Source organism: Petaurus breviceps, unplaced genomic scaffold (assembly GCF_028583685.1).
Source record: "Petaurus breviceps papuanus isolate PSGF00001 unplaced genomic scaffold, PetGlider_PUasm1.0 91023, whole genome shotgun sequence".
In the NCBI taxonomy this organism is placed as follows: domain Eukaryota; kingdom Metazoa; phylum Chordata; class Mammalia; order Diprotodontia; family Petauridae; genus Petaurus; species Petaurus breviceps.
This window is the reverse complement of record NW_027187398.1, coordinates 2,071,991-2,094,953: the sequence shown is the minus strand read 5'-3', so window position 1 is coordinate 2,094,953 and position 22,963 is coordinate 2,071,991. Positions and strand designations below refer to the sequence as shown.

Below are 22,963 nucleotides of genomic sequence, written 5' to 3'. Positions count from 1 at the left end.
TTAGTGACATACTCTCTACCCTACAACATATTTACTTTGAATTTACTTATCTGTGAACCTGTAGTATCCTCCCAGTCGACAGCAAGCTCTTTAAAAAGCAAAGACTCTCTCACTTCCCTGTAGTCCAGGCCCTAGCATAGTACCAGCCTTTCCTAACAATTAGAAGATGTTTCAATGAAATGTTTTTTCATTGGTGATTTTTTAGGGGTGGGGGGAAGAACCCCACCTCTGTGATTTCATGTGCAGGGATGAGAACTTCCTCCACTGATTTAGATCAGCAGCTAACTGGTGTAAACCCATGGTCAGGGTGTCAGGAGCCTGGTCCACACTGGCGACAGTTTCAAGTCTTCCTGCCTCCCAGGTCACCTCTCCCTAAGGCTAAGCCTACATAAAAGGGCTTCATAAAAGTGGGTTGAATTGAATAAAACAATGAGGCAGGTCCCAGGGGCAAAGTCCTGGTGACGCCCCATCATCTCCCTTCCCTCCACCTTCAGAACCTCTCTTTCCTCTCCTTCATTTCCCACCCCCCTCCCTCACTCTTTTTACTTCTTCCACCCCCCCTCCCAGCCCCCTTTTTTTTTCCAAGCCCTGATTCTTTCCCCTCTGCGGCCTGCCCTCCCTCTCCCGGGACTAGGGCTCCAGAGTGTGCTCGCGCTTCAATCCCTCCACCAGGGTTCATATCCCCTCCACGTCACGCGTGGAGCTGCGGGGGGAGGAGGCGATGCACGCGGCTCGTGTCCCCTGGGAGGTCTGAGGCAAATGAGAACCTGGCTTGCTAACACCGCGCTAAGGTTCGCCGTGTCCGATTCACGCACGTCCCGGAAGAATAAGAGAAGGGAAAGAGAAGGCGCCCTCTAACAGCGGAACCTCTCTGTACCCAGAGGGAAGGATGATTCGGGGACCCAGTCTGCCCCTAGACTCGTTTGATTACCTCTGTTCCGCCAGCAGTCCACGTCTGTTGCTCAGCACTTCACCCTGAACCCCGAGAAAACAAATCTTCCCGGGTACTTCCCGCCTCCCGCCCCCCAGCGCATCCCTCCGCCAATCCGCGGCGAGAACTGGCAATAGCCAATCGCCGGGAGGGCGTCCGAAGTTAGTCAACCAATGGCAGTGCGAAAATTAGGGGGCTGGCCTCATATAGCCAATCGCTGCGAGATAAGACGACCTGCCAGCAAACCAAACGCGACGAACGGAAGAAGAGAAGGCTGACCCTCGGCAGCCAATCCTGGTAAGGGCAGAGGGAAGTGTATTCCGTTTTGATTAAAGAAATCAATACTTGGCGGTGCCCGCCTTTAGGAAACCAGGTGACTCACCTTAGTGCACTTGAGCAAAAATAGTTTGGCTAGGTCATCCTGGGAGATTCTGACTGCTCTACGGTAGCTGACGGTAACCAAAAAGGTTAGAGGATGCTCAGCTTTGCGGCAGTATGAGCCTGGTTAGTAAAGTGACAGCCACGGGTATCTCAAAGCAAGTTTCTTGTTAAGCAGTGACAGGGATCCAAAAACTCAAGAAGCTGCTTTCCTTTTGAGCTTTAGTTTGCTGCCCTACAACTGATTATGTTAGCATGTACCAAAAGCAGTCTACAAAAAAATGTTTAAGTCCTAGTAATTTCAACAGCAACAAGGTACGCTTTTCTGTCTCAAAAATCCAGTTTGCTTGGCTTTTTACTACATTCAGCCAGCACGAAAATATAAATTCTCAAAACAATCTTCCTTCGCTGTGAAATTAAGTCCTTTATCCTAATTCATAGCTGCATTACTTGGAACCTTTTCCGGTGTGTAGGTCTTGTTATATTTGGGTTTGGATTATATACTTCGTGTCCCTCAAGTACTCAAATTATTTCGTATTTATCCTGTATATAGCTTATTTGTATATATTGTTTTGCTTGTTGTCTAACACCATTAGCTTGTGAGCTCCTTGGGGGTTGAGACTGTCTTCTGCTGCTTTCTGTATTTCCAGCACTTAACAGTGCCTAGCATATAGTAGGTGCTTAATAAATGCTTACTGATTGACTGGATGACATAAACATATACTGAGAAGTGCAGTTCTTGGTTCAAAAATAATTTGAATTAATGCACAAAAGAAAAATTCAAGTCCATCTGATACCAAGAGTATGAATGTTTATAAACCTCAAAAGTTGCACACATTTTTCCTTAAATCGAAAATATTATATTGCATCGTGACAAATTTGACTTCAACATAAAATACATGAATAATAAAATTTGCTAATGTATTTACATCTTTTATTTCCAGATCAACAAATATGTAACAGCAAGTTCTGACTAGTAGTCTATGAAAAAAATAGATTGGAATGTGTATTGTTCATTTAGTTAGAAAATATACTTCAACCTTTTCTGAACTCCAAGAAAAAGACAGCCTTAATGCACCCAAACTATTCCAAGGTTGAAGTTTTTAAAAGAAAGCAGCAATAGTTGTTTCTTTATGGGAATATAAAACTGGTTTAATTAAAAATATGAAAATTCCTGCAATGCTGTTAAGTTTAAATGCTTTCATTTTACCCTAGGATTGTTAACCAAAAGTCACATATAAGAAGTTATAAACATATTATGAAATGTGATATTATACACTTAATGGATCTTAAAAAAATTCTTATTTGACTCTCCTTATTTGCAAGGACAATATAATCCCATTTTACAAAGGAAGGAAATGGGCTATAACTATACACCAAGAGGAAAGTTAAATTCCTTTACTGCAATGTGATACTCTTATCACTCTATTTACTTTCATGAACAAGCAAAGGGGTCCGTTCAGAGTGCAAGACTTTATCATCCATGTGCACCAAAGAAATCAAAGAAACTAGTTCTAATTTGGACACTGACTTCTTCAGCATACAAAATGAAGAGGGGCCCTGACTTCACATAAGAATATCTAACTTAAAGGAAAGTTACCCACATAAAACTACAAAAAGACTTACTACGATGACATTCCCCACAACCCAGTTTTCCTGAGGATCACAATTATTATGAGTACGTGCACATGTATGTGCATACATGCACACACATGTTCACAGGTGCACAAACACAGAAGTTTTTTTGCCAAAGACTTCCTGAAATGCAGAATTCTCAGTGACAAACCAAGAGATCACTAACTCAATGGGTTTTATTGCTGTCATTTTTGTTTAATTAGATATATTTGAACTATACCCCTCTAAACATTAGATAAGTTAATTAACATTATAAAAATAAACATTTTTTAAAAACTAACTTAGAACTTTCAGGATCTGCTTTGCAAAAAGGTGTTTACACTTTTAAACCAGTATCATAAAATTCCAAATTATTCAAGTACCTCTGACATATGGCTTCACATAATAGCAATAACTGAAGCATATATGTAGAATTTTTAAAGTCCTCATCTGTAATTCCATGGAAATCACTTAGAAAAGCAATTTGCTTTTCTTATTCTTCTTAACACTAATCCTTGAGAATGAGAATTCATCTTGCATTATTTGTATTGCAAGTCCTTGAGGTTTCTATTTGGGTTATCTAACCCGATTTTCCCTGAATTCTCCCTTCCTTTGATTCTTCTTTCTCTTTGTCATCACTGTAGCACTCAGTCCCAAGCTGAAAGCCAAAATGAATATTAAGGCTACTTAAAGACTTCAAAGAAAATTAAAAACATGGTATATGCTTTGCTCACTTCAGAAGCTAAACATGATGCTGAAATCCCCGGAAAGAAGCTCAATTAACAACTGCTACTAGACAAACATACCAGCAAACTAGATCCATATACTTTCATCCAAAAACAGGCAAGATATAAAGCATAATTCTCAGCAAGGTCAAGTCTGAGTTCAGTTATATGTTGTCTTTTTTTGTGATTCCAAGACACTACTGTTCTCATTCAATATAACAGCTGTTATCAAATGCAGAATCATGGTGGGTTTATGCTGCACACAGCTTCAATTTCATTCAATTCTTTTTTAAACTCCACTAACACTCATGTGTATTATTTCAATTATTGTGCTTTCAACACATTGGCATAGCTGTACATCAGGGTCCATACTTCCTATATCCCTGGTTCCATTTATATAAGCTAAGTCTTTGCATATTCCAGACCATCCACTTCGTTTCTCTTTTAGTTGCTGAAGACCTAAAAATAAAACGAGAAGAAACAAAAATCAAGACAAAGAAGCTGATCTTGTGTTCAAAGAATCACAGAACTTCAAGAGTTGTCAAAAAACCTCAGTGGCTATTATTCTAAACCATGCAAAAAAAAAAATCCTCTCTACCACATAACTGGTCTTTACTTAGATTAACTAGACTTTGTTTGGATATAAAAATTTTAAGAGACCTAGATAATTACTTACGTGTAATAATTGGATCTATATCTCTTGTCTGTGTAGCAACATCAGAGGCACAAACTTGTCCTATTTGGATCAACAAAGACATAATGTCCTCATACAGTGGAGGAAATGCTTGACAAAAAGACACCAAACTCGGCAGGGTTGGCATGAAAAACGCATAGCGCTTAGTCTGAGTTAAAACTGTTGAAAGAAAATAATGCAGATTTGAAGAGATGCAAATGTGAATGCTAATATTCAAACCATAGCTTTAAGTATCTCATAATTCTTGTGCTTAAAATGGTTGCCTTAAAGAAGAATTGAAAAAATACACCACCCTGTCCCTGAAAAGGTAGAAGACCATGAGTATTGAATACTGCATATAATTTCAGATAAGAATATGTTGATTGGTTTTGTTAAAAGTGTTTTATTTACTCTTCCTTTTTTCACCCTTGACACAAGGAACTGCTTGCTAGGCAGTGTGAGAAGGAGGGATATATTCAGAAATGAAGGTGATAAAAATGTGTTGATCATTTTAATTTACAAAGTAAAAATTAGTTGGTACTATGAGGTACAATACAATATCCCAATACAATTGTACAAATGGGACAATACAATATCCCATGAAATCTATGGATACATGTAATATACTTTTTTTTTGCTTTTTGGAGGGCAATTGGGGTTAAGCGACTTGCCCAAGGTCACATGACTAGTTTTTGTGTTAAGTGTCTGAGGCCGGATTTGAACTCAGGTTCTCCTGACTCCAGGGCCAGTGCTCTATTCACTGCACCACCTATCCGCCCCAATATACTTTTAACCTTTAATTTTGCATGTGATATTTCACTAGAATTTCTCTAAGAAAGTGGCATGAATTGGAGATAAGACATTAGCTATTATTTTTAAGTTCTTGGTTTCTAGATACTTGTATATTATAAGAGCTACAGATAATTATATATGGAAGGTAAGTTAGCCATTATCCTTACTTAAAAATATGACATTATCTACCATAGACAAGATAGGTATACAGTGACTTAAAAAAACTTATTTTATATATAAGCAGCCATTATCAATAACAGAAATTAATTCACAAATTACAAGGTACACTGTGATGGCTTATCAAATCAGCAACTTTAAACTAACTATAAATCATATTTAGGACAACACAAAACTTCAGAGAGGTAGCATAGTGTGGTAGAAAAACACTAAAGTCAAGAAGATTCTGGTACAAATTCCTGACTCTGACAACATCTGTTTGACCCTGCATAAAATCATTTCACCTCCTAAGTCTGTTTCCCCATCTGTAAAATAGGATATTGTTTACACTACCTACTTCAAAGGGTTATTGTGAACAAAATGTTCTGTACGGATCCTATGTGTTTTTATTATTTTAGGATCATAAATCTATCATTTAAAAATATCATGTAAAATGGTGAATTTGTAACAATTACAACAACTCAAGTCATCTTACTAAAATCAGTAAAATTTACAAATCAAATTATGTCCAGTAACATACCTGTCAGCATTGTTCCCATGACATTGATAGCTAATCGAGCCACACTCAGTGATTTTGGTAATGCATACTGGATACATAAGTAAGAAAGCAACTGGATAGCAAATACCTAAAAAGCAAAAGTGAAATGTTAAAATGTCTCAAAGGAATTCAGTCAACAAATAAGCACTGTGGAGAAAAAAGATGACCATCTCTTTCCTAAAGGATCTTATTATAATATAGCAAAGAAGAGAGCTCTAAGGCAGATGTGTTTTGTCTTAGTTGTGTTCAAGTGCAATAGATGCAAACAAATGAGACATTCAGAGAAGGAACACAGGATCTACAGCGTGGAATGCTTAACCTTGTTTGTATCATGAATGCTTTGGCAGAGTGGGGAAGCCTATGTGGCATCCAGTTCAAAATATCCAACAGGCAGCTCATGATGCAAAGATACTAGGGCTAGGTAGATATGCCTGAGAGTCATGTGCAAAGAGATGAGAACTGAACCCATAGGAGTTAATAAGGTCACCAAGGGCACAGCCTCAGAAGATATCCACATTTAGAGGATGGGATTTGAAAATGTAGCCAAGTGTACTAAGAAGGAATATTAAGACAGGGAGGAGGAAAATTACTATTATGAAAACCAAAAAGAGGAGAGTATGTCCAGGAAGAGAGGGTGGTCAACAGTGTTAAATGCTACCAGAGAGATTTAAAAAAGGTTGGAGAAGGTGTCATTAGATTTGGCAATTAGGAGATCAGGTAACTTGGGAGTTTTACCTGAGAGATGAAGTTGGAAACCAAACTACAGAGAGTTTTAAGAACAGAATGAAGATAGGAAATAAAGGCCCCAAACATCAAAAGCCTTTTTCAAGGTATTTAGCAGAGAAGGGAAAAAGAAATATGGGATGATTGCTAATGGGAGTTGGTAAGAACTCTTGAAAGTTTTTTTTCAAGATAAGGGAGAACTGGGTATTTTTGTGAATAGAAGAGAATGAAACAGTAGATAGGGAGAGATTAAAGAGAGAAGGGGGGGATGATAGTGGAGGCAATCTGCTAGAGAAGACAGAAGGGGATAGCAAGGGTACATGTGAAGTGCTTAGCTTTGATGAAAAGGTTCACCCTTCATCAGCACCTGAAATATAGAAAAAGATAGTGGTGGAAGAGGTCAGGAGGCTATGAGATGAGGAGATCAAGAGAAAAGAGAATCAAGGCAAACAGCCTCAATTTCCTTAGTAAAGTGTGACAGACGTCAGCTGAGGTGGGGAAAAGGAGTACTGTGGGAAGCACAAAAAAAAAAAAACAACAGGGATCTGAAAAGGCACTACATTAAGTATGAAAAGAAACCAGTCAAGGAAGAGTACAAGGCCTGCTTTGCTTCAAAAAGAGCCCAGTTGAGATTGAATTGACTTCCCATCAGCTCACATCAGCATTAGCTGAATGCAACTGAAAGAGAAGGATAGTAATCCAAGTAGGGTTCTACAAAGCATGAATAGCAACAGGATAAACAAACAATGGATTCAAGTGTAAAAGATAGCTATAGACTTGAACTGCTTCTCCAAGGAGTTAAAAAGGGAAGAAGTAGAGTATAGCCAGAAGAGAGGTGACAGCCCAGGAAAGCACAAAAAAGGTGGAAGGATTAGGAGGTCATAGAAAAGAAGACTAGGTTTAATAGTAGCAAGGCACAGGGAGAGATAAAGACAGCTAGAAGATTACTAAGAGATAACAGAATTTCAGGGTTCTTGAATACAAATTACTAATATTGCTAAGATTATTAAGTTCATAACTATATTGCTCATTAAGAAAGAAACTATCAAGGCATATTTGGGGAATGACAAATAGCCTATAGTGGCTGATGGTCAAGGAAAAGTGTAATGGAAAATAACAATTGATAGGTACAGAGGTCTTTGTAAGGCTAAGGAATCTGGATTTAATTCAGTAGATAGTGGGGAAAGTTTGGGACCTAGTAAGTAATGAGGTAAGAGCTACACATTAAGAAAATTAGTCTCACAGTTATATATGGTATGTTATAGAGTAAAGAGAAGGTTGGAAGCTCAAAGACCTGTAGAGGCTACTACATAATTTAGACAATAAATGGGAATATTAAAAAAATGTTTTTGAGGTGAATAATTAAACTTGTTATCAAGACTCAAAACTGAACAAAAATTACCAGAAAGCCTCAATGGATTCATTACCTGTTTTTCAAGTTCTGGCTGAGCTATTAGCTCAGGAATGAAATCCAAGCAGATGTGCATAGAAGGAATACCTGCCACTGTCAGTGGCAAAAGTTCACATGGATAACCCTATTCAAATATGAAGGAAAAAAACACTGGTTAGATGCATATTATTAACTAAAAGTGTTTTCTAGCTACAAAGTCATCATATTTGAACAGACTATGATCCTCATTTCATACATGTGGGAATCAAGGCTAAGTCTTAACAAAGCTGAGACTTGTCCATCTCAGATCCTGTGACCTCATAGTCAACACATAACCCAACTGCAGACTCAATGGCCAGTAAGATTTTTTATTGCTATATGGAGTGGAGGAGACACACAGTGGGACAGTTCAGGATAACTGTCCTCAATGTGGTCTTATTTTTTACTTTTTAATTAAATGCCTTAGTGAAAAATGCTATTACTAAACTATCTGGATTTTCTCCAGTTCTATAAATGAACATAATAGCACATGAAATCCCAGTGGTGTTAACCACTTCAGTTATCCTTCGCTGCCCCCCTAAAAATAAAATGAAAACAAAGCATAATTCTTGGAAAACACACCTGAAAATGAACAAGTTTAGCAATGTTGGGATCAGCAATGTACATTTGGTGTAATAAACAGCAGATAAGGCACTGAACTTCTCGAAGGTTACAAAGCAAATTGTCTTCTTCTTCTATTCCCTTGTTAGTAGCAACAGCACTCTGAATAATACCATTAGTTTTCTCCTCTTCAGTAGGGAGGCAAATTTCTAAGAGAATCTGGACAGCAGCACTGTCCTACAAAGAAATGAAATACAATGAATTTAAGAAATCTTGTTTTTAAACTAAATTTGATTCTATATGGTCCTGTATGATTTGATTCTATTTGACTCTATATACATAATCTAATTCTTTATAATTTACATGTACTTCAAAAAGACAAACAAGAAAGGAGAGGAGTTGGAAATTTATGTCACGTGTGGTGATTTTGAGCTGCAATTGGACCAACTTTAGATGCAATTGTGAAGTAGGCAGTTTATTTCTGGCTACTAGATTTTAGCACCCTCCTAGTCCATCTGCCTTCCTAGTCTAGCCTCCAGAGAACTATCTTGTATTTTATTCTTGCTCTCATGTGACTTCCAACCAATCCTTCACAATGTGTTAATGGCAAAACAAGATGCAGGGGTGGGGAACCTGCAGCCTTGAGGCCACATGTGGCCCTCTAGGTCCTCAAGTGGGGCCCCTTTGACTGAATCCAAACTTGATATAACAAATCCAAGGGGATTGTAATGTGGAGCTATACTTAAGGCCTTAAGTTAGATGGGATAGCCTTCTTTTTTATCTTATCTTACCATGATAATAGGCTTGTAACAAAGAATTAATTTCGTGGGAAATAATCTGCTGGCAGTTACTACCACCACCATCAACCCTGTCTCCAAAGATGTTACTGTTACACCTCTATCATGATTTGTTGCTGGCTGACATGTTAAAAGCCAACTTCTGACTACTCAAGAACTATAAATATTATATCCAAGATGGCCTCACAATATAATTTGCACTATTTAGACTTATTCTACTTATTTTTTCTTCTTTCCAGTTGGGAAATTTCAGATAATAACCACAGGTCAGATTTCCTTAGCCTATTTTGTAGAATGAAGCCTAGGGTCTCTGCAGAATGTTTTTAAATGCATAAAGTACAATGCATAAGATTACAAAAAAGTCAATTATACTGAAATGCGGTTATCAAAATACTAAAAAAAATTCACAGTCCCGCAGGTTAAGAATCCTTGCTCTAGCAAAGATTTCCATTTTGAAGTTCTAAAAGCACTTTATATTTTGTCATCTCATAACACTTTACAACACTTCTTCAAGGAGTCATAGTTTACTGGAGTGTCAGGTAAAAATCTGTTTCACCCTAATTTAGTTTACACATTACACAACAAAACTAAACTATTAAACTGTCAGTTAAAAAAAAACCATAAGCCAAGGAACAGAAATGCATGTCTGTGGCCCAAACATACTAACTTCAACATCTGAAAGGACCTATAATTTAACCCATGTGGATACAAATGCATATCACAAGTTCTCTGTATCTTAGGAGACAATCTTCATGAATTATGTGGCCAAAATATTCGTTAGCTGGTGGCCAATCTTTGAGTAATAATACTTCTCATAATTTAGCTATACTGGTCATTGGATAACCATGCACAGGCACAGAGGCCACTGCCAGACTCGTACTCAAAACCTTACCAGAGTGGTAGAATCTACCAGCGCTTAGGCTCCATCCATATAGCCTGTAATCACTTACCATGGCTCAATAAATTATCAGAGTATGACTTTACTGGAAGGGTTAAAACATTCCTTATGATGGATGATAAAATCACATTATCAAGAACTGATTATTTTATCAATACAGCAGAACTTTTCCATGTGACTAGTGCTGGGGACAAATATACATTTTTGCAATAGGTCTCATAATAATAAAAGAAATGTGCCACACATCAATCTTTACTCAGAGAATACAATCTGACCCATATTAGAACCAAACTGATTCAACAGGGAGATGTTTTATAATTGGGTTTTACCACATTACCTGAGCAGCCAGCAATGCATTTTTTAATTCTTCTCTGGTAACCTCTGGGGCATCAGCCTGTCCCACTAAGCCTAATGTATTATTCGGGGCAGGTCTAATATCTTGCTCTGCTGTTTCCTTCAGGTGTGAACTAAGATAGGCTTTGGAAGCAAGAAGATACCCATTCAACATGTGCAGAGTAATATCCATCAGAGGGGGACATCTAACACACCAAAAAACAGAAAAACATGAAAACATGAACAAATTAGCTGGAGCACATTTCAGATTGAACAATTAAAGAAAGCCAACAAAGAGTAACAATGCTTTCCCTACTGAGATTTCCTGGGGCGGCTAGGTGGCGCAGTGAATAGAGCACCAGCCCTTGAGTCAGGAGGACCTAAGTTCAAATCTGACCTCAGATACTTAACACAAAAACTAGCCATGTGACCTTGGGCAAGTCACTTAACCCCAAATGCCCTTCAAAAAAAAAAAAAGCAGAGATTTCCTAACTCTAGGAGAAATGAAAATATAATCTATTTTTGTTCATTTTCCTTTGTATTTCAAGATGATGTTAACATATAAAGACTATAATCTATATGTGAATGTAGTCAAAGATTAATACATAAGTTTTCAGTAATGATTTTCTACAGTTGTTTCAAGATGGTTGGCTCTACCTGAAAATGTGTCTAGACTCAATGCCTGTGACATCTTTCCTTTAAAAACTAAATAAATAAATAAAACCCTTACCCCAAAATTGTGATAACTGGCTGATAAAATGAAGATGAAAAATGATGGAAAGAGTCCTAATTCCTCCTCTTTAACTCTTTGTTTCTTCTCTGTTTTTTCTTAATTCTTCTTCCATCTAATACAACTAACTGAAGGCATTTAATTCCCAAGATCCCAAATTCAATTTTCTACTTTTTTCTCCCATAAAAATCTAATGGAAGACCTTACTATGCCCAAAAAACTCAAATATCTTCATACCTAATCCAGGAAGCCAAGGATCCTTTCTTTAACTGCCTTCTACATTTCCACACCGATCTTCCAGCAATACTTTAAACTTTTAAACCAAACTTATCATCTTCCCCTCAAAAGTGTATACTCCGGGGCGGCCAGGTGGCACAGTAAGTAAGAGCACCAGCCCCAGAGTCGGGATGACCTGGGATGACCTGGGATTGAATCCGGGCTCAGATACTTAGCACCACACCCAGAAATAACTGTAACTTTGAGCAAGTTACTTACCCCAATTGCTTTTTAAAAAAAAGTACATACCCCATCCTGAACTTCCCTAACTCTTTCAATGACATCCATCATCATTATCCTAGCAAATTAGGCTTTAAGTCAGGGTCATAGCTTGACTTCTCCTCCTCCCTTGTCCCACCACTACCAAGCCCTTCCTTTTTAACATTTTCTTTCTTTTTCCTTTCCTTTCTACTTTCATTATTAATGCCCTAAACTAGCCAGACCCTTATCACCTCATACCTGAAATAAGGAAACACCTTCCCAACTATTCTCATTGCCCCTGATAGTCTCAACACCTTCTAATTCATTCTATACAACCCTAACTAAAACATTTTCAATAAATCATTCCTGCTTTAAAAACAACAACAAAAACACTATTTCCTATAAGATACCACGTACAAAAATCTTTAGCCTACTACTCAAAAGACTTCCACAATAAGGGCCCAACTTACTTTTTTCAAACTCAGTATTCCCTAAAGTGAGCCCTCCATTAATCTGGTCTTGCTGTTCTATTCAACATTACTACCATCAGCCTCTATTCCTATTTCTTTTTACTCTTTGCTCACTGTTTCATATAAATGAAATGTGATTCCCCTTCTAACTGCTACCCTTATTTCCAGGTTCAATTTAACTTCTCCTCTTCCTGGAAACTTTCCCTGACCACAGCAACACACACTGAGTCTACCTCATCTGAATGCCGGCTGATTTCACTTACTGTCCCTACATTCTACTTTTTGCTTTAATCATATACTGACATGTATTGCTATTTAACTTTTCCTGTATTTGTTTCATATCTCCAATGAAACCTCAAAGGTAGGCTCTGTTATGCTTTAATCCCCCAAAGTGCTCTGCACACAGAAGGAATATAATACAGAAGTATTTTTGAATGAATAATGCAATTTTATAGTTAAAATTAACAATTATGCATGAACTTTATAGTTAAATGTGGAAATAATGAAACCAATTTCCTGAGGATGCTAGAAAGAATTGTTTTAAAAGTTTACTAATTCATTTAAAGTATCTTTGAGTCACACCGTACTAGAAATAGACCCCACTGTACAACATGCTGGTTTTAACAATGCAACTATCTCCCCTCCTACTACCAGAAAGGCCAGCAGAACTATTCCTCCTTTTCCCTCAGTCTTGACACAAAAAAAAGAACTTAAGTTATATATACAATAATTTATAATCACTTTTTTAAGTTTTGCTCTATGATTTATTCTTACTTCTTTTCCTCTTGTTTTTATTTACCTCACTGAATAATATGCTTTTGATTGTCAACAGAACTTTTTTTTTTTGCCTGGGAGTATCTGACCTACTAAATATCTCCGTAGGGACAAGATTAGTAAATTATACATGAAATATTTAGCAATGGATTACAAAGTTCATGAACAATAACACCTAAGAAAATACTGGTCAAGCTGCAAGTTAGCTTCTCTACCAACTAATGCTATGGAACTTAACTAAATGTTGTATTCTCTGGAGAACCTAAAAGCATAATACTATGGAAGAACATGAACATCAAGTGACATTTACCTGTGAACTCTCTGATCACACCTTAGGACAATGAGAGGATCAATCATCAGGTCATTCTGTGTGTACTTCTGCTGTCGAACTAACTTCACTGATGGCTGCAGGGCATTAACTGTCATGACCCATAGCCTGATGAGAAAATAAATCAAACATTCAAAAATTATTTCAACCTACCTGAAACACCTATCCATTCAATATGTGAAACAGTCTTATCTATGTCAGAAAGAAAGTAAAAGGGTAAAATGAGACAACAGATGTGGATACACTTTAAAGAGTTAGATACTATATAAATGTAAATTACTATTATTTTATCAAAATAAAAGGTAGAAAAGCAAAACCAACATAGAATCAAAACTTGTATTTTTAAACATCTTAAAATCTACTCACTATATAGCAAGGGATGTCCACTCTATGATTAGACATCAGTATGTCAAACAGCAAGCAAACAATTCAAATCACTGTAACTAGCTAAAAGAAACTGGAAATTCACTTTTTACTCACTTTACCAAAAAAAGGAAATAAACACCAAGTTTCTGCTTTTCCTGTGATAAAGTTCATGTCATTCTTGCCTCTCTTTAAAGTTGATTAATGCTTTTAACATGAAGTGCACTATCCAATTATAAGATAAATGTTCCTTAATTATTAATATGACTGATAAAAAGACTTTCAAAAATTAGCATAAAACATATTGTCCCTGCTGTCAATTTAAGTGGTTTACACCATTAAAACAATAAAAAAAAGTTACCTTCTAGGCATCACAGTATTAAGAACCATCCACAGTTTATTGACTGTCTGAAGAATTCTCCGTGGAACTCCCAAATTCAACAGCTGGTTCATATTTGATGTTAAAACTTCTGCATATGGTATAAGTTCACTAGCAGAGACCAGAGTCAAATGTTCCAGAATCTGCATCACTTGTGTGTGACTTACTTGGAGCACTGAAAATGCTAAAAAGAAAAGTTAGTCAGAATTCAGACAAGCTAAAACCTTCTAAAGCTGCTGGCAGGAATATTATGCTCTTAGAATGTTGGGCCTTATGCAATTACTCTGGTTCAATGTTTCCAATAACTCAAGAAAAAGATGTGGCTAAAAAGTAAAATGGAAACACATTACATTCTGTGATAGTTATTTTACGGTTTTGGTTAACCTTACAAATTAGGAGCTTAAGGAATATCTGAATTGCCCAATAAATAAATGGTCAAAGGATAGGAATGAACAGTTTTCAAAGCAACACAAATTGCTAATAACCATATGAAAAACTATTCAAGCTTTAATAATCTGAGAAATTCAAATTAAAAGAACTCCAAAGTAGGTACTTAATAAATTTTTTTTATTACATCTACTAACACAAAAAAGATTCAGTTAAAACAGTAAATGCAATACTTCGGCTGTATGGAAACATACAATCACAGATGTTAGAGCTGCTGCAATCTTTCTGAAAACAATCTGCTAGTACACAATGAATTTCAAAACTGAATGTACCCTTTAATCCAGTGATCCCACCACAATGACTATTTCCTAAGGATATATTTAAAAGGTAAAGAAGATCTATTTGTACAAAGTATACACTGGCTTTATTTGTAATAACACAAAACTAAACAACATATATGTCCAGTGCTAGGGGAATCACTGAATAAACTGTGGCAAGTCAACACAAAGAGTATGGTTTTACATTAAGACAACTATGAATAAAGAAAAATCAAAGACTGACATAGAGATGCAGAGTAAAGACAGAATCATACAATATGTGGACCAAAAACATACAAAAATATAAAACAAGTAATAGGGATAGAGACTTGACCTGTGACTCCATGAGTACATCACAAGTTCAGAAACTCCCTTCTACTAATGTAGATCGGTACCTTCTCTGCAACTTAACATTCTTAGAGAGTTAAGAGTATTGAGAAGTTAAATGACTTGCCTAGGGTCACACAAAGCCAGAAGTATCTGAGATGGGATTAGAACCCTGCTCTAGCTGGCTTTAAGACTGTTTCCCTATTCTCTATGCCACAAAACTCAAAAAATGTACCAAAAAGAAAAAATAAATCAGAAGAAAATACAAAAAATAAATACATTACTGTAAATTTGCTGAAAATATAATAACAATAGCTAGCACTTACTATGTGCCAGACACTGTGTTAAATGCTTTACAATTATCATCTCATTTGATCCTTACAAAAACCTGGGAAGTAGATGCTATCATGATCCTTATTTTAAAGATAAGGAAACTAAGGAAAACAAAGGTTAAGTGATTTCCCCAGAGTCACACAGCTAGTAAATGAATGAGGCCAAATTTGAACTCAGGTCTTCTTGATTCCAGAACTAGCACTAATATGCATAATTTTTTAAAAATAAATTGAAGTTTGGAGGCTTTTCTGTATTATTTCAGCTTTATTACTAATAGAATATTTATTTTTATTGAATTAACTCAAGCAGTAAAAAAGACCACCTGCAGTGTGATAGGTTTGTATTCAGAAAACTGTCTGGTCCAATAATTCTTTCATTGAACATACATAAAGCATCTATTATTTGCAATGCATTATGTCAATTTAATCCTGCAGACCTTGTCCTAAATGTCTCTTTTTCAGTATTTACACACATACTAGACAGCCTCTTACAAAAAGATGCAGCAACTTGGCCACTGCTACAAACTATGCTCCTCCTAATGCAGTCATTCCAGTCCATTCAATAACAGTACCTCAGGACCTTTCAAGAAATACAATACCTAGTTATATGACAAAGAACCCACAAGGGAAAAAAAAAAGAATGCAATTCAAAGGGAAATAAAATAGGTCCTCATAGGCTGCTTACTTCAAAAACTATTCAACAAAATATTAACATTTTCCAAAGAAAAATATTTCATTATTTTTAAATGTGAACATCAACAGGGACTGCACATAAAATGAGTAAGAAAACTTTGCTGTACCTTCTTGAAGTTGTTTAGGAGAGTGGTTTTTGGCAGTGTTGGTCAAAAGCATTCGCCGTAGCAAGGCATCTGTCCCTGTAATTTCTTCTTCACAAATCCAATCATCCACAATACATAAATGTGGGTAGTTAGTTGCAAGAAGACGCAATAAAGCAGAGTGTAACCCTTTAAAAAGTGTAAGTTAGAATGCTTATGTTAAATTCTCAAAGATTTTTTCCCCTTCCTCAGCTTCTGATTTTAATAAATGAATGTTTAGCAGTCTAATATGCAACCACAATGGATGATTACGCACTGGCACTTCCTAATAATGGTTCCAATTAAACTTCTCCCCAGTGGCCAACTAAGTCCCTCTGAAGGAGAAGCACAAACAACTGCTTAGTATTATACCCTTACAAGATGATTTAGAGATGGCAAGAACCTTCATGACAAACCATTGAATTTAATGCCTCAGTTTACAAAGAAGAAAAAGGTCCAGACAGGTTAAATGACCCAAGGTCACACAGGTAATAAGAAACAGAGTCAAGATTTGGACTCCAGTCCTCTACTCTGAAGCCAGTGAACGTTCTACCATATCATGCTGCACTATGATCTTTCCAATAAGTAAAGGGAAAGTACAGGGTCAAGAACCTTTGTTTTCAAAAAATTAAAACCTCAGTTTCTAATATTCGTTGTTATAGGGTTAATGAATATTAACAATAACAACCATCCTAATGATAAACACCATAATCAAAATTTACTGGACAATTTTTAAGTGATTAAAAAATAAAGCTTAAGTATACATAACAGAAACTTTATGAGTTTTTTTTTTGAGGGGCAATTGGGGTTAAGTGACTTGCCGAAGGTCATATGGTTAGTAAGTGTTAAGTGTCTGAGGCTAGTTTTGAACTCAGTCCTCCTGACTCCAGTGCTTTATTCACTGTGCCACCCAGCCACCTCAGAACCTTATGAGTTTTTAACCTAAACATGTGATGGTTAAAAGTAAAATGAAAACAAAAATATAGCTATGATTTGTGTATTTTTCAATGTATGCTAGAAAAATTCACAGGGTTTTAGATTCTCCTTAAGAGATTCCTGATCTCTCAATTATTATACATGAAAAATAAAACATTAGTAAATATTAAAAGAATTTTGCCACTGCTGTGCCTGAGGAAATTGATTTTTTTTTAGTTAACAGAAGTTAGCTGAAACATTTCTTGTCTTGACAAGAAATTTTTTTATTCCATTCTAAAACCCCATGCTCAGAAATTCGTTAAATCTTTTAAATGGCGGCGGTCAGGTGGCGCAGTGAGTAAAGCGCCAGCCCCAGAGTCAGGAGGACCCGAGTTCGGTTTCGGCCTCAGGCACTTAACACCCACACAAAAAACTAGCCATGTAACCTTGGGCAAGTTACTTAACCCCAATTGCGCTCCAAAAGGAAAAAAAAAATCTTTTAAATGAAAATTCAACTTTTAGACAGAAATACACCTAAATAAATAATATAACCCGACACAACATGAGTTGAAAGGTTATTTTAAGGCATTTCAAGGCAAATCAAATTTGGAGATAGAATCACAGCATTTTAAAGATGAAAGCGACCTAACAGATCTAGTCCAACCCCATCATTTGATGACTAAGGAAACTAAATTAGAGCTTAGGCAATTTAAATGATTCACCCACAGTCACAGTTAGCTAGCAGCAAAACAAGGATCTGGGGCCTAGATGTTTTCCTGACCCCAAGACTAGCATCCTTCCCAGTATACCACACTACTCCCTCCACATCTTTCTGTCCATATTTCCTTAACTGACAACTATGAATGACAATATTTATTTCTTTCCTGGTAGGGACAGCTAAAGGATGAATGCAAAGGATAAATGCAAAACACATAAAAACACTACAATAATGAAAAGAGGTATTATTATTTCTAAACTATATATGTTCTAAACACAAAAAAAATCACTGCTACAAAAAGTGATAATGGATCATCTTTTGTATTTTTTCTACAAAATAAAAAATACAGAGTATGAGAGATTGTCAAATATAACCTAGTCTCTCTCTGGAAAAAGGTTATTCAAAGTCATAAACAAGTAATAGCATTAACAGACAAATTAAAAACAATAAATGTACCTCCCAATTCCTGCTGTAGTCCTTGAGCCTGTCGTATGAGGAATTTGATTGGAATCTGATCCATCAAAGAGGAAGAGTAAGATTTAGGCTTTCTTTGCATGGCAGCTGGTCAGATAAAGATAAATAAATATCAATAAATATATTTTAACCAATATGAAGTCTAAAGTTTCAACTCAAATATGAATGAAAATTCAAGGATGCCTACCTATTTTTCATTCATTTTGCTCATTTATAGCTCATAAAAGCTGTAGAATCATCAATATGCCTTGATCTAGTTCAAAAGTCCCTCAGTATAATACCATTTGAAGGAGGACAAATTAGATTCAAAAGATTGGTGTTATTTATCAGCAAAGATTTCTACCTACTATCCAATTTATAGCTTTTAAGTGTTCAAAATTTAGCTCGTAAGATTCATACAATCACATTCCTCCAAATACCCTCCCACTTTGGATCCCAGCCCCCAAAATATTTTAAAACACTAAAAATAGTACTTTCTCCTTTTTCATCCTAAAACAGTTAAACAAGAAATATTTACAGCACACCATCTATACTCACTATGGGGCAAAACTTAAAAGGTACTTACCGAGATGAAACATGTTTAAAATCCTGTTACATTTTGTTATTACTCTAAGTTTTCGTTCACTAACAAAATTCATTTCCTACTGTGACAATTTAGCTGTCAGTCACAAAGATATGAAATTTCAATTTTTTTGTGCTAAAAGTTTAAGATATGAGGGTTACTTTCTTTAAGGGAAAAGATAGTAAAGTAAAAAGGAAAACTGGAAGCAGACTGGGAAACAAGCCTTTATACCTCTCCTGAAGCAACAGGATATGCCTATCCCCTCTCTTGATACAGAAGGGATCACAGACATTTGAAATTACAGATTTACAGCTGAAAGAAGTCAAGGCCAACTTCCTCATTTTATAGTTCATAGGATAATAAATTTGAAGCTCAAAGGGACTGCAGAAGCTATCCAAACAAGTCTCAACTTGAGCACATTCTACAAGAGGCCTTTCCTAAAGATCCTCTCTCCAAAAATTGCCTTATATTGAGACAGAGAGAATGAATATTCTGTGTTGAAAGGCAGTGGGTACTGGTGAAGGGGAGAGCTGGCACTGGTGCCAGTAAGACATAGGTTCAAGGCCTGCCTCTGACATGTGGCAGCTGTGTAACCAACCCTCTAGCCTGAATCAATTAGCGAATGGGCATTGCATCACTCAAACCCTACTTGGTCATCATTTGCACCCTGAGTGACTCAAGAGTGACTGTAAGTAGGAATAGTTTTCTGTTTTGGCCAGAAACCCTAAGAGTCTTCCACTCCCGGTTTGATTTTTTTTCCTAGATTAGACCCTTACCTGCAGGTACTCTGCCCAAAGGAATTTAAATTTTGATCATTGAAACATTGCAAGATATCTTGGGGTTTACAGGCTAGATTTTTTTCTTATGGTTCATGACTTAAACCCAAATCATTCTGGTTCTCATTGACTGACATGCAATAGGTCCCAGGTCAAACTCCACTTGCTAATTGTTTGGGCCCTGACTGGCTCGAACTGAATATAAATAGAAATTGTTTCTGGGATCTTCACCTCCTACTTTTTTTTTTCTGGAATAGGTTAAAGGAGTCATTCTTTGCTTCATTTTCTCACCTAGCCTTAATCACTAAATAGTCACTGCCTTCAGTCAGACTGAGATCTACTTTAGACCTTAGCTTTAAAAGGCCAAGTGAGGTTTCTGACTGTATACAGCCTTTCCTCACTTAAATCCAATTTACTTGTATGTCATGGCAATCACCTTCATGATGTCATGGTCCTCTTCCAGAATGAAGAAAACAAGTTGCTAAGAAGATAGCTAATCTGCTTAGTATAGAGATTTCCCGCCCCCCAGGCACTCCCTGCCTGGTCTAGTCCCTATCCCTATCCTAATTCTGTCCATATCGATATGTGTATACATTTTGTCCCTCCTGTTAGAAGGTAAGTTCCCCAAAGGCAGGGACTTTTGTTTCCACTTTGTCTTTATATCCACAACACCTGGCACATAGTAGGCACTTAAAAATGCTCACTGACTAACAGTTCATTTTACAAATGAGAAGACTGAGGTTAAATGAATTGCTCAGAGAGAAGCTGAACAAGAAGAAATGCCCAAGGTCACACAGGTAAGAAGAGACAGAGCCAAGATTTGAACCTAGGTTCTCCTACTCCAGATAGAGGCAGCTGATTTTTTCAGAAAGAAAGTTCATGGACAGTAGAGGAGTGGAACAAAGAGAGATAAAGACAATCGTTTTGTGATCAAGGTGCACAAAACCCCTTGTAGCCCATCTGAGAAAGTGAGCCTGGTTAAGGTCTGCTTGATGGTGCCTTGTACAACCAAGCTAATAAAGACAAGGAAATTATTTTTGCGTGCATTCAAGTTAATCTTTAATGGTGTTTTACTTATTCTAGTTTGGGGATATTTTAAGCAGCAGTATATCTGGAAATTTGCAACACAGTGGTTTAATATTCCTCCTAAGACAGCAGTGAATGCACATTATAAAGTAGTTAGCAAAGGAGAAGTTACCAAGATGCTGAAGCTGTAACAGTGTAACAGACAGTAATAAAATCTGTAGCAGGCCATTACCAACCACAACCAGAAAACCTTCTCAAATGCTGCCTATCCTAGCCCAATACATGTACTCCACAGTGTAGCCAAACTAGGTGACTCTGTCCCCAGTACATCGTGCACTTTCCCACTTCTGTGTCTTCACTCATTTACCTAAAATGCCTCTCCTCTCCCTCTTCACCTTCTGAATTCTTACCCAGCTTCTGGTGTGCAACTTAAACGCCTCCTCTGAGATCTATCCTGATCTTTGTCCTAGGGCACTGTTTCATACTTCTCTGACGCATTTATCACATTACTGTATCTGTATCCCATAATACAGTTATCTGTGTACATGTCTCTTCCATCTCACTATACTACAAATTCTGAAGGCAGGGACCATAAGTTACTAATCTGTCTCTCCTTCAGTGCTTAGTGCAGTGCATTCTCTTCTAGCCCATTCTCATGAACAAATTTTCATAGACAAAATTTCTGGGCAGAAACACTCAAATTCTCCAAAGAACTGCTGAATGCTGTAGAGGACGTCTGTAGCATGTCAGTCTTCTCCAAGAAGCATGCATAACTATGGCAGAAATAACTATGTTCCTGTGCTTTAGAATGAAGAGAGTAACTTCGCCTAAAATGTCAGGAGATAGACAAGACAGAATATTAATTACCCAAATGAATTTTGCCTCTGATGCCAAGTTCAATTATATAAAGTAACAGCATAGAATCTTTAGGAATAATAACTATGAGCATTCAGTTTAAGACTCATCTTTAAGACAATGCATATACAACTGTGCCCCTCAATTTCATGCCAGTACAGAAGAAAAAGTTGTCAACAGGATAAAATAATTCCCTACCTTTATGACCACCTATGGCTATAAACTCCAAACTTTCTCCCTGAAGTTAAGCCACTATCAATAGCAACACATTCAGACTAGCCACCTGTATAAAAATACTTCCTCTCCTGTAGGCATCAAAATTTATAAAAGCACAAACTAGAAATATTAGTCAATCATAGGTACAAAAAGCAGCTAAAATCTTAAAAGCTTTTCCAGTTTAGATCAATTTTACTTAACTCAATTCAAAAGCATTTATTTATTAAGTGCCTACTATGTATCAGGGACTAAGAATACAAAGAAAAAATGAAACAATGAGTTCTAGCCTTGACAAGATTTACATTCCATGTGTGAGCAGGGGAATGGGGAGAACAAGTACACACATAATATACAAAGTAATGTGGAAGGAGGGTGGGAGAGAGCACTAAAAATTAAGGGGATGAAGAAAGACCTTAGAGATTTTTCAGATGTATCTGTCTAAACAAGTCTGCCAAAAAAATCTGTACTCTTTCTCGAGTTCTGTCCAGCTTCTATTTTCCCCCACCCCCAAGTCCAAGTGGAGTTTCCCCTAACATCAGGACTACTGAACCTCTCATCCAATTTCCCTAACTCTGAGACCATTATCAGTCCCCAGTTGACACAGAGCTCCTTCCATTAACTCAACCTTTTCATTAACTTGATCGTCTCTCTCCTGAGTTACCTTTTGCTTCTCACCCAAAGTCTGGCTTTTGCAGTGTGCTAAGTGTCAGCTGTACATCCAGCCTTCTTTCTCTACCAGACACCTAGTGGTTACCCACTAAATCTTGACACTAAGTAAACACAGCCATAAACAGAAACAGAAGGTTCAAATGATTAACATTGAGGGTATGAGATTCATAGTGCCCATTCACTTCACACTGACAACAAAAAAAATATCTCCTGCTCACCCCAGAAAGACTACATGAAAGCACATATAGTATAATCTTAAAGCTTTTAACATTTGGATTTGCAAATGGGGCTGCTACTAGTCACATCCTGCCCAACTTTTCCAAATGGAAAATCTCAAAAAAGGCCAAAAATTTTTAAATTTCTATTCAGATAGCTATTATTAAGTAACAAACAGTATTCTTTTTTTGGAGGTGAGGGGCTGGTTTGTTTTTTTTTTTTTTAACAAAACAGTATTCTTTACCAGAACTCAATGTCTAGACAAAGG

General features: G+C 36.8%; 2 protein-coding genes across 7 annotated transcripts in view; both read right to left on the bottom strand.

Moving 5' to 3' along the window:
- BRIP1 (BRCA1 interacting DNA helicase 1) overlaps positions 1-1,044 on the bottom strand; it is a 240,837-nt gene extending 239,793 nt beyond the window's left edge. Inside the window, exon 1 of the mRNA XM_069078100.1 lies at positions 932-1,044. The gene's annotated coding sequence lies outside the window, so the exon portion shown is untranslated. The remainder of the gene's footprint in view (positions 1-931) is intronic.
- A 1,185-nt stretch (positions 1,045-2,229) lies between these two features.
- INTS2 (integrator complex subunit 2) overlaps positions 2,230-22,963 on the bottom strand; it is a 48,032-nt gene continuing 27,298 nt past the window's right edge. For all 6 annotated transcript variants that reach the window (XM_069078056.1, XM_069078055.1, XM_069078053.1 and 3 more), the window contains 10 exons: positions 18,358-18,462; positions 16,254-16,418; positions 14,073-14,274; positions 13,331-13,456; positions 10,574-10,775; positions 8,563-8,778; positions 7,979-8,086; positions 5,811-5,916; positions 4,325-4,501; positions 2,230-4,107 (listed from right to left, as the gene is read on the bottom strand). In XM_069078056.1, the coding sequence (XP_068934157.1) occupies positions 3,938-4,107; positions 4,325-4,501; positions 5,811-5,916; positions 7,979-8,086; positions 8,563-8,778; positions 10,574-10,775; positions 13,331-13,456; positions 14,073-14,274; positions 16,254-16,418; positions 18,358-18,462 (1,577 nt within the window). In that variant the 3' untranslated portion in view covers positions 2,230-3,937. The remainder of the gene's footprint in view (positions 4,108-4,324; positions 4,502-5,810; positions 5,917-7,978; positions 8,087-8,562; positions 8,779-10,573; positions 10,776-13,330; positions 13,457-14,072; positions 14,275-16,253; positions 16,419-18,357; positions 18,463-22,963) is intronic.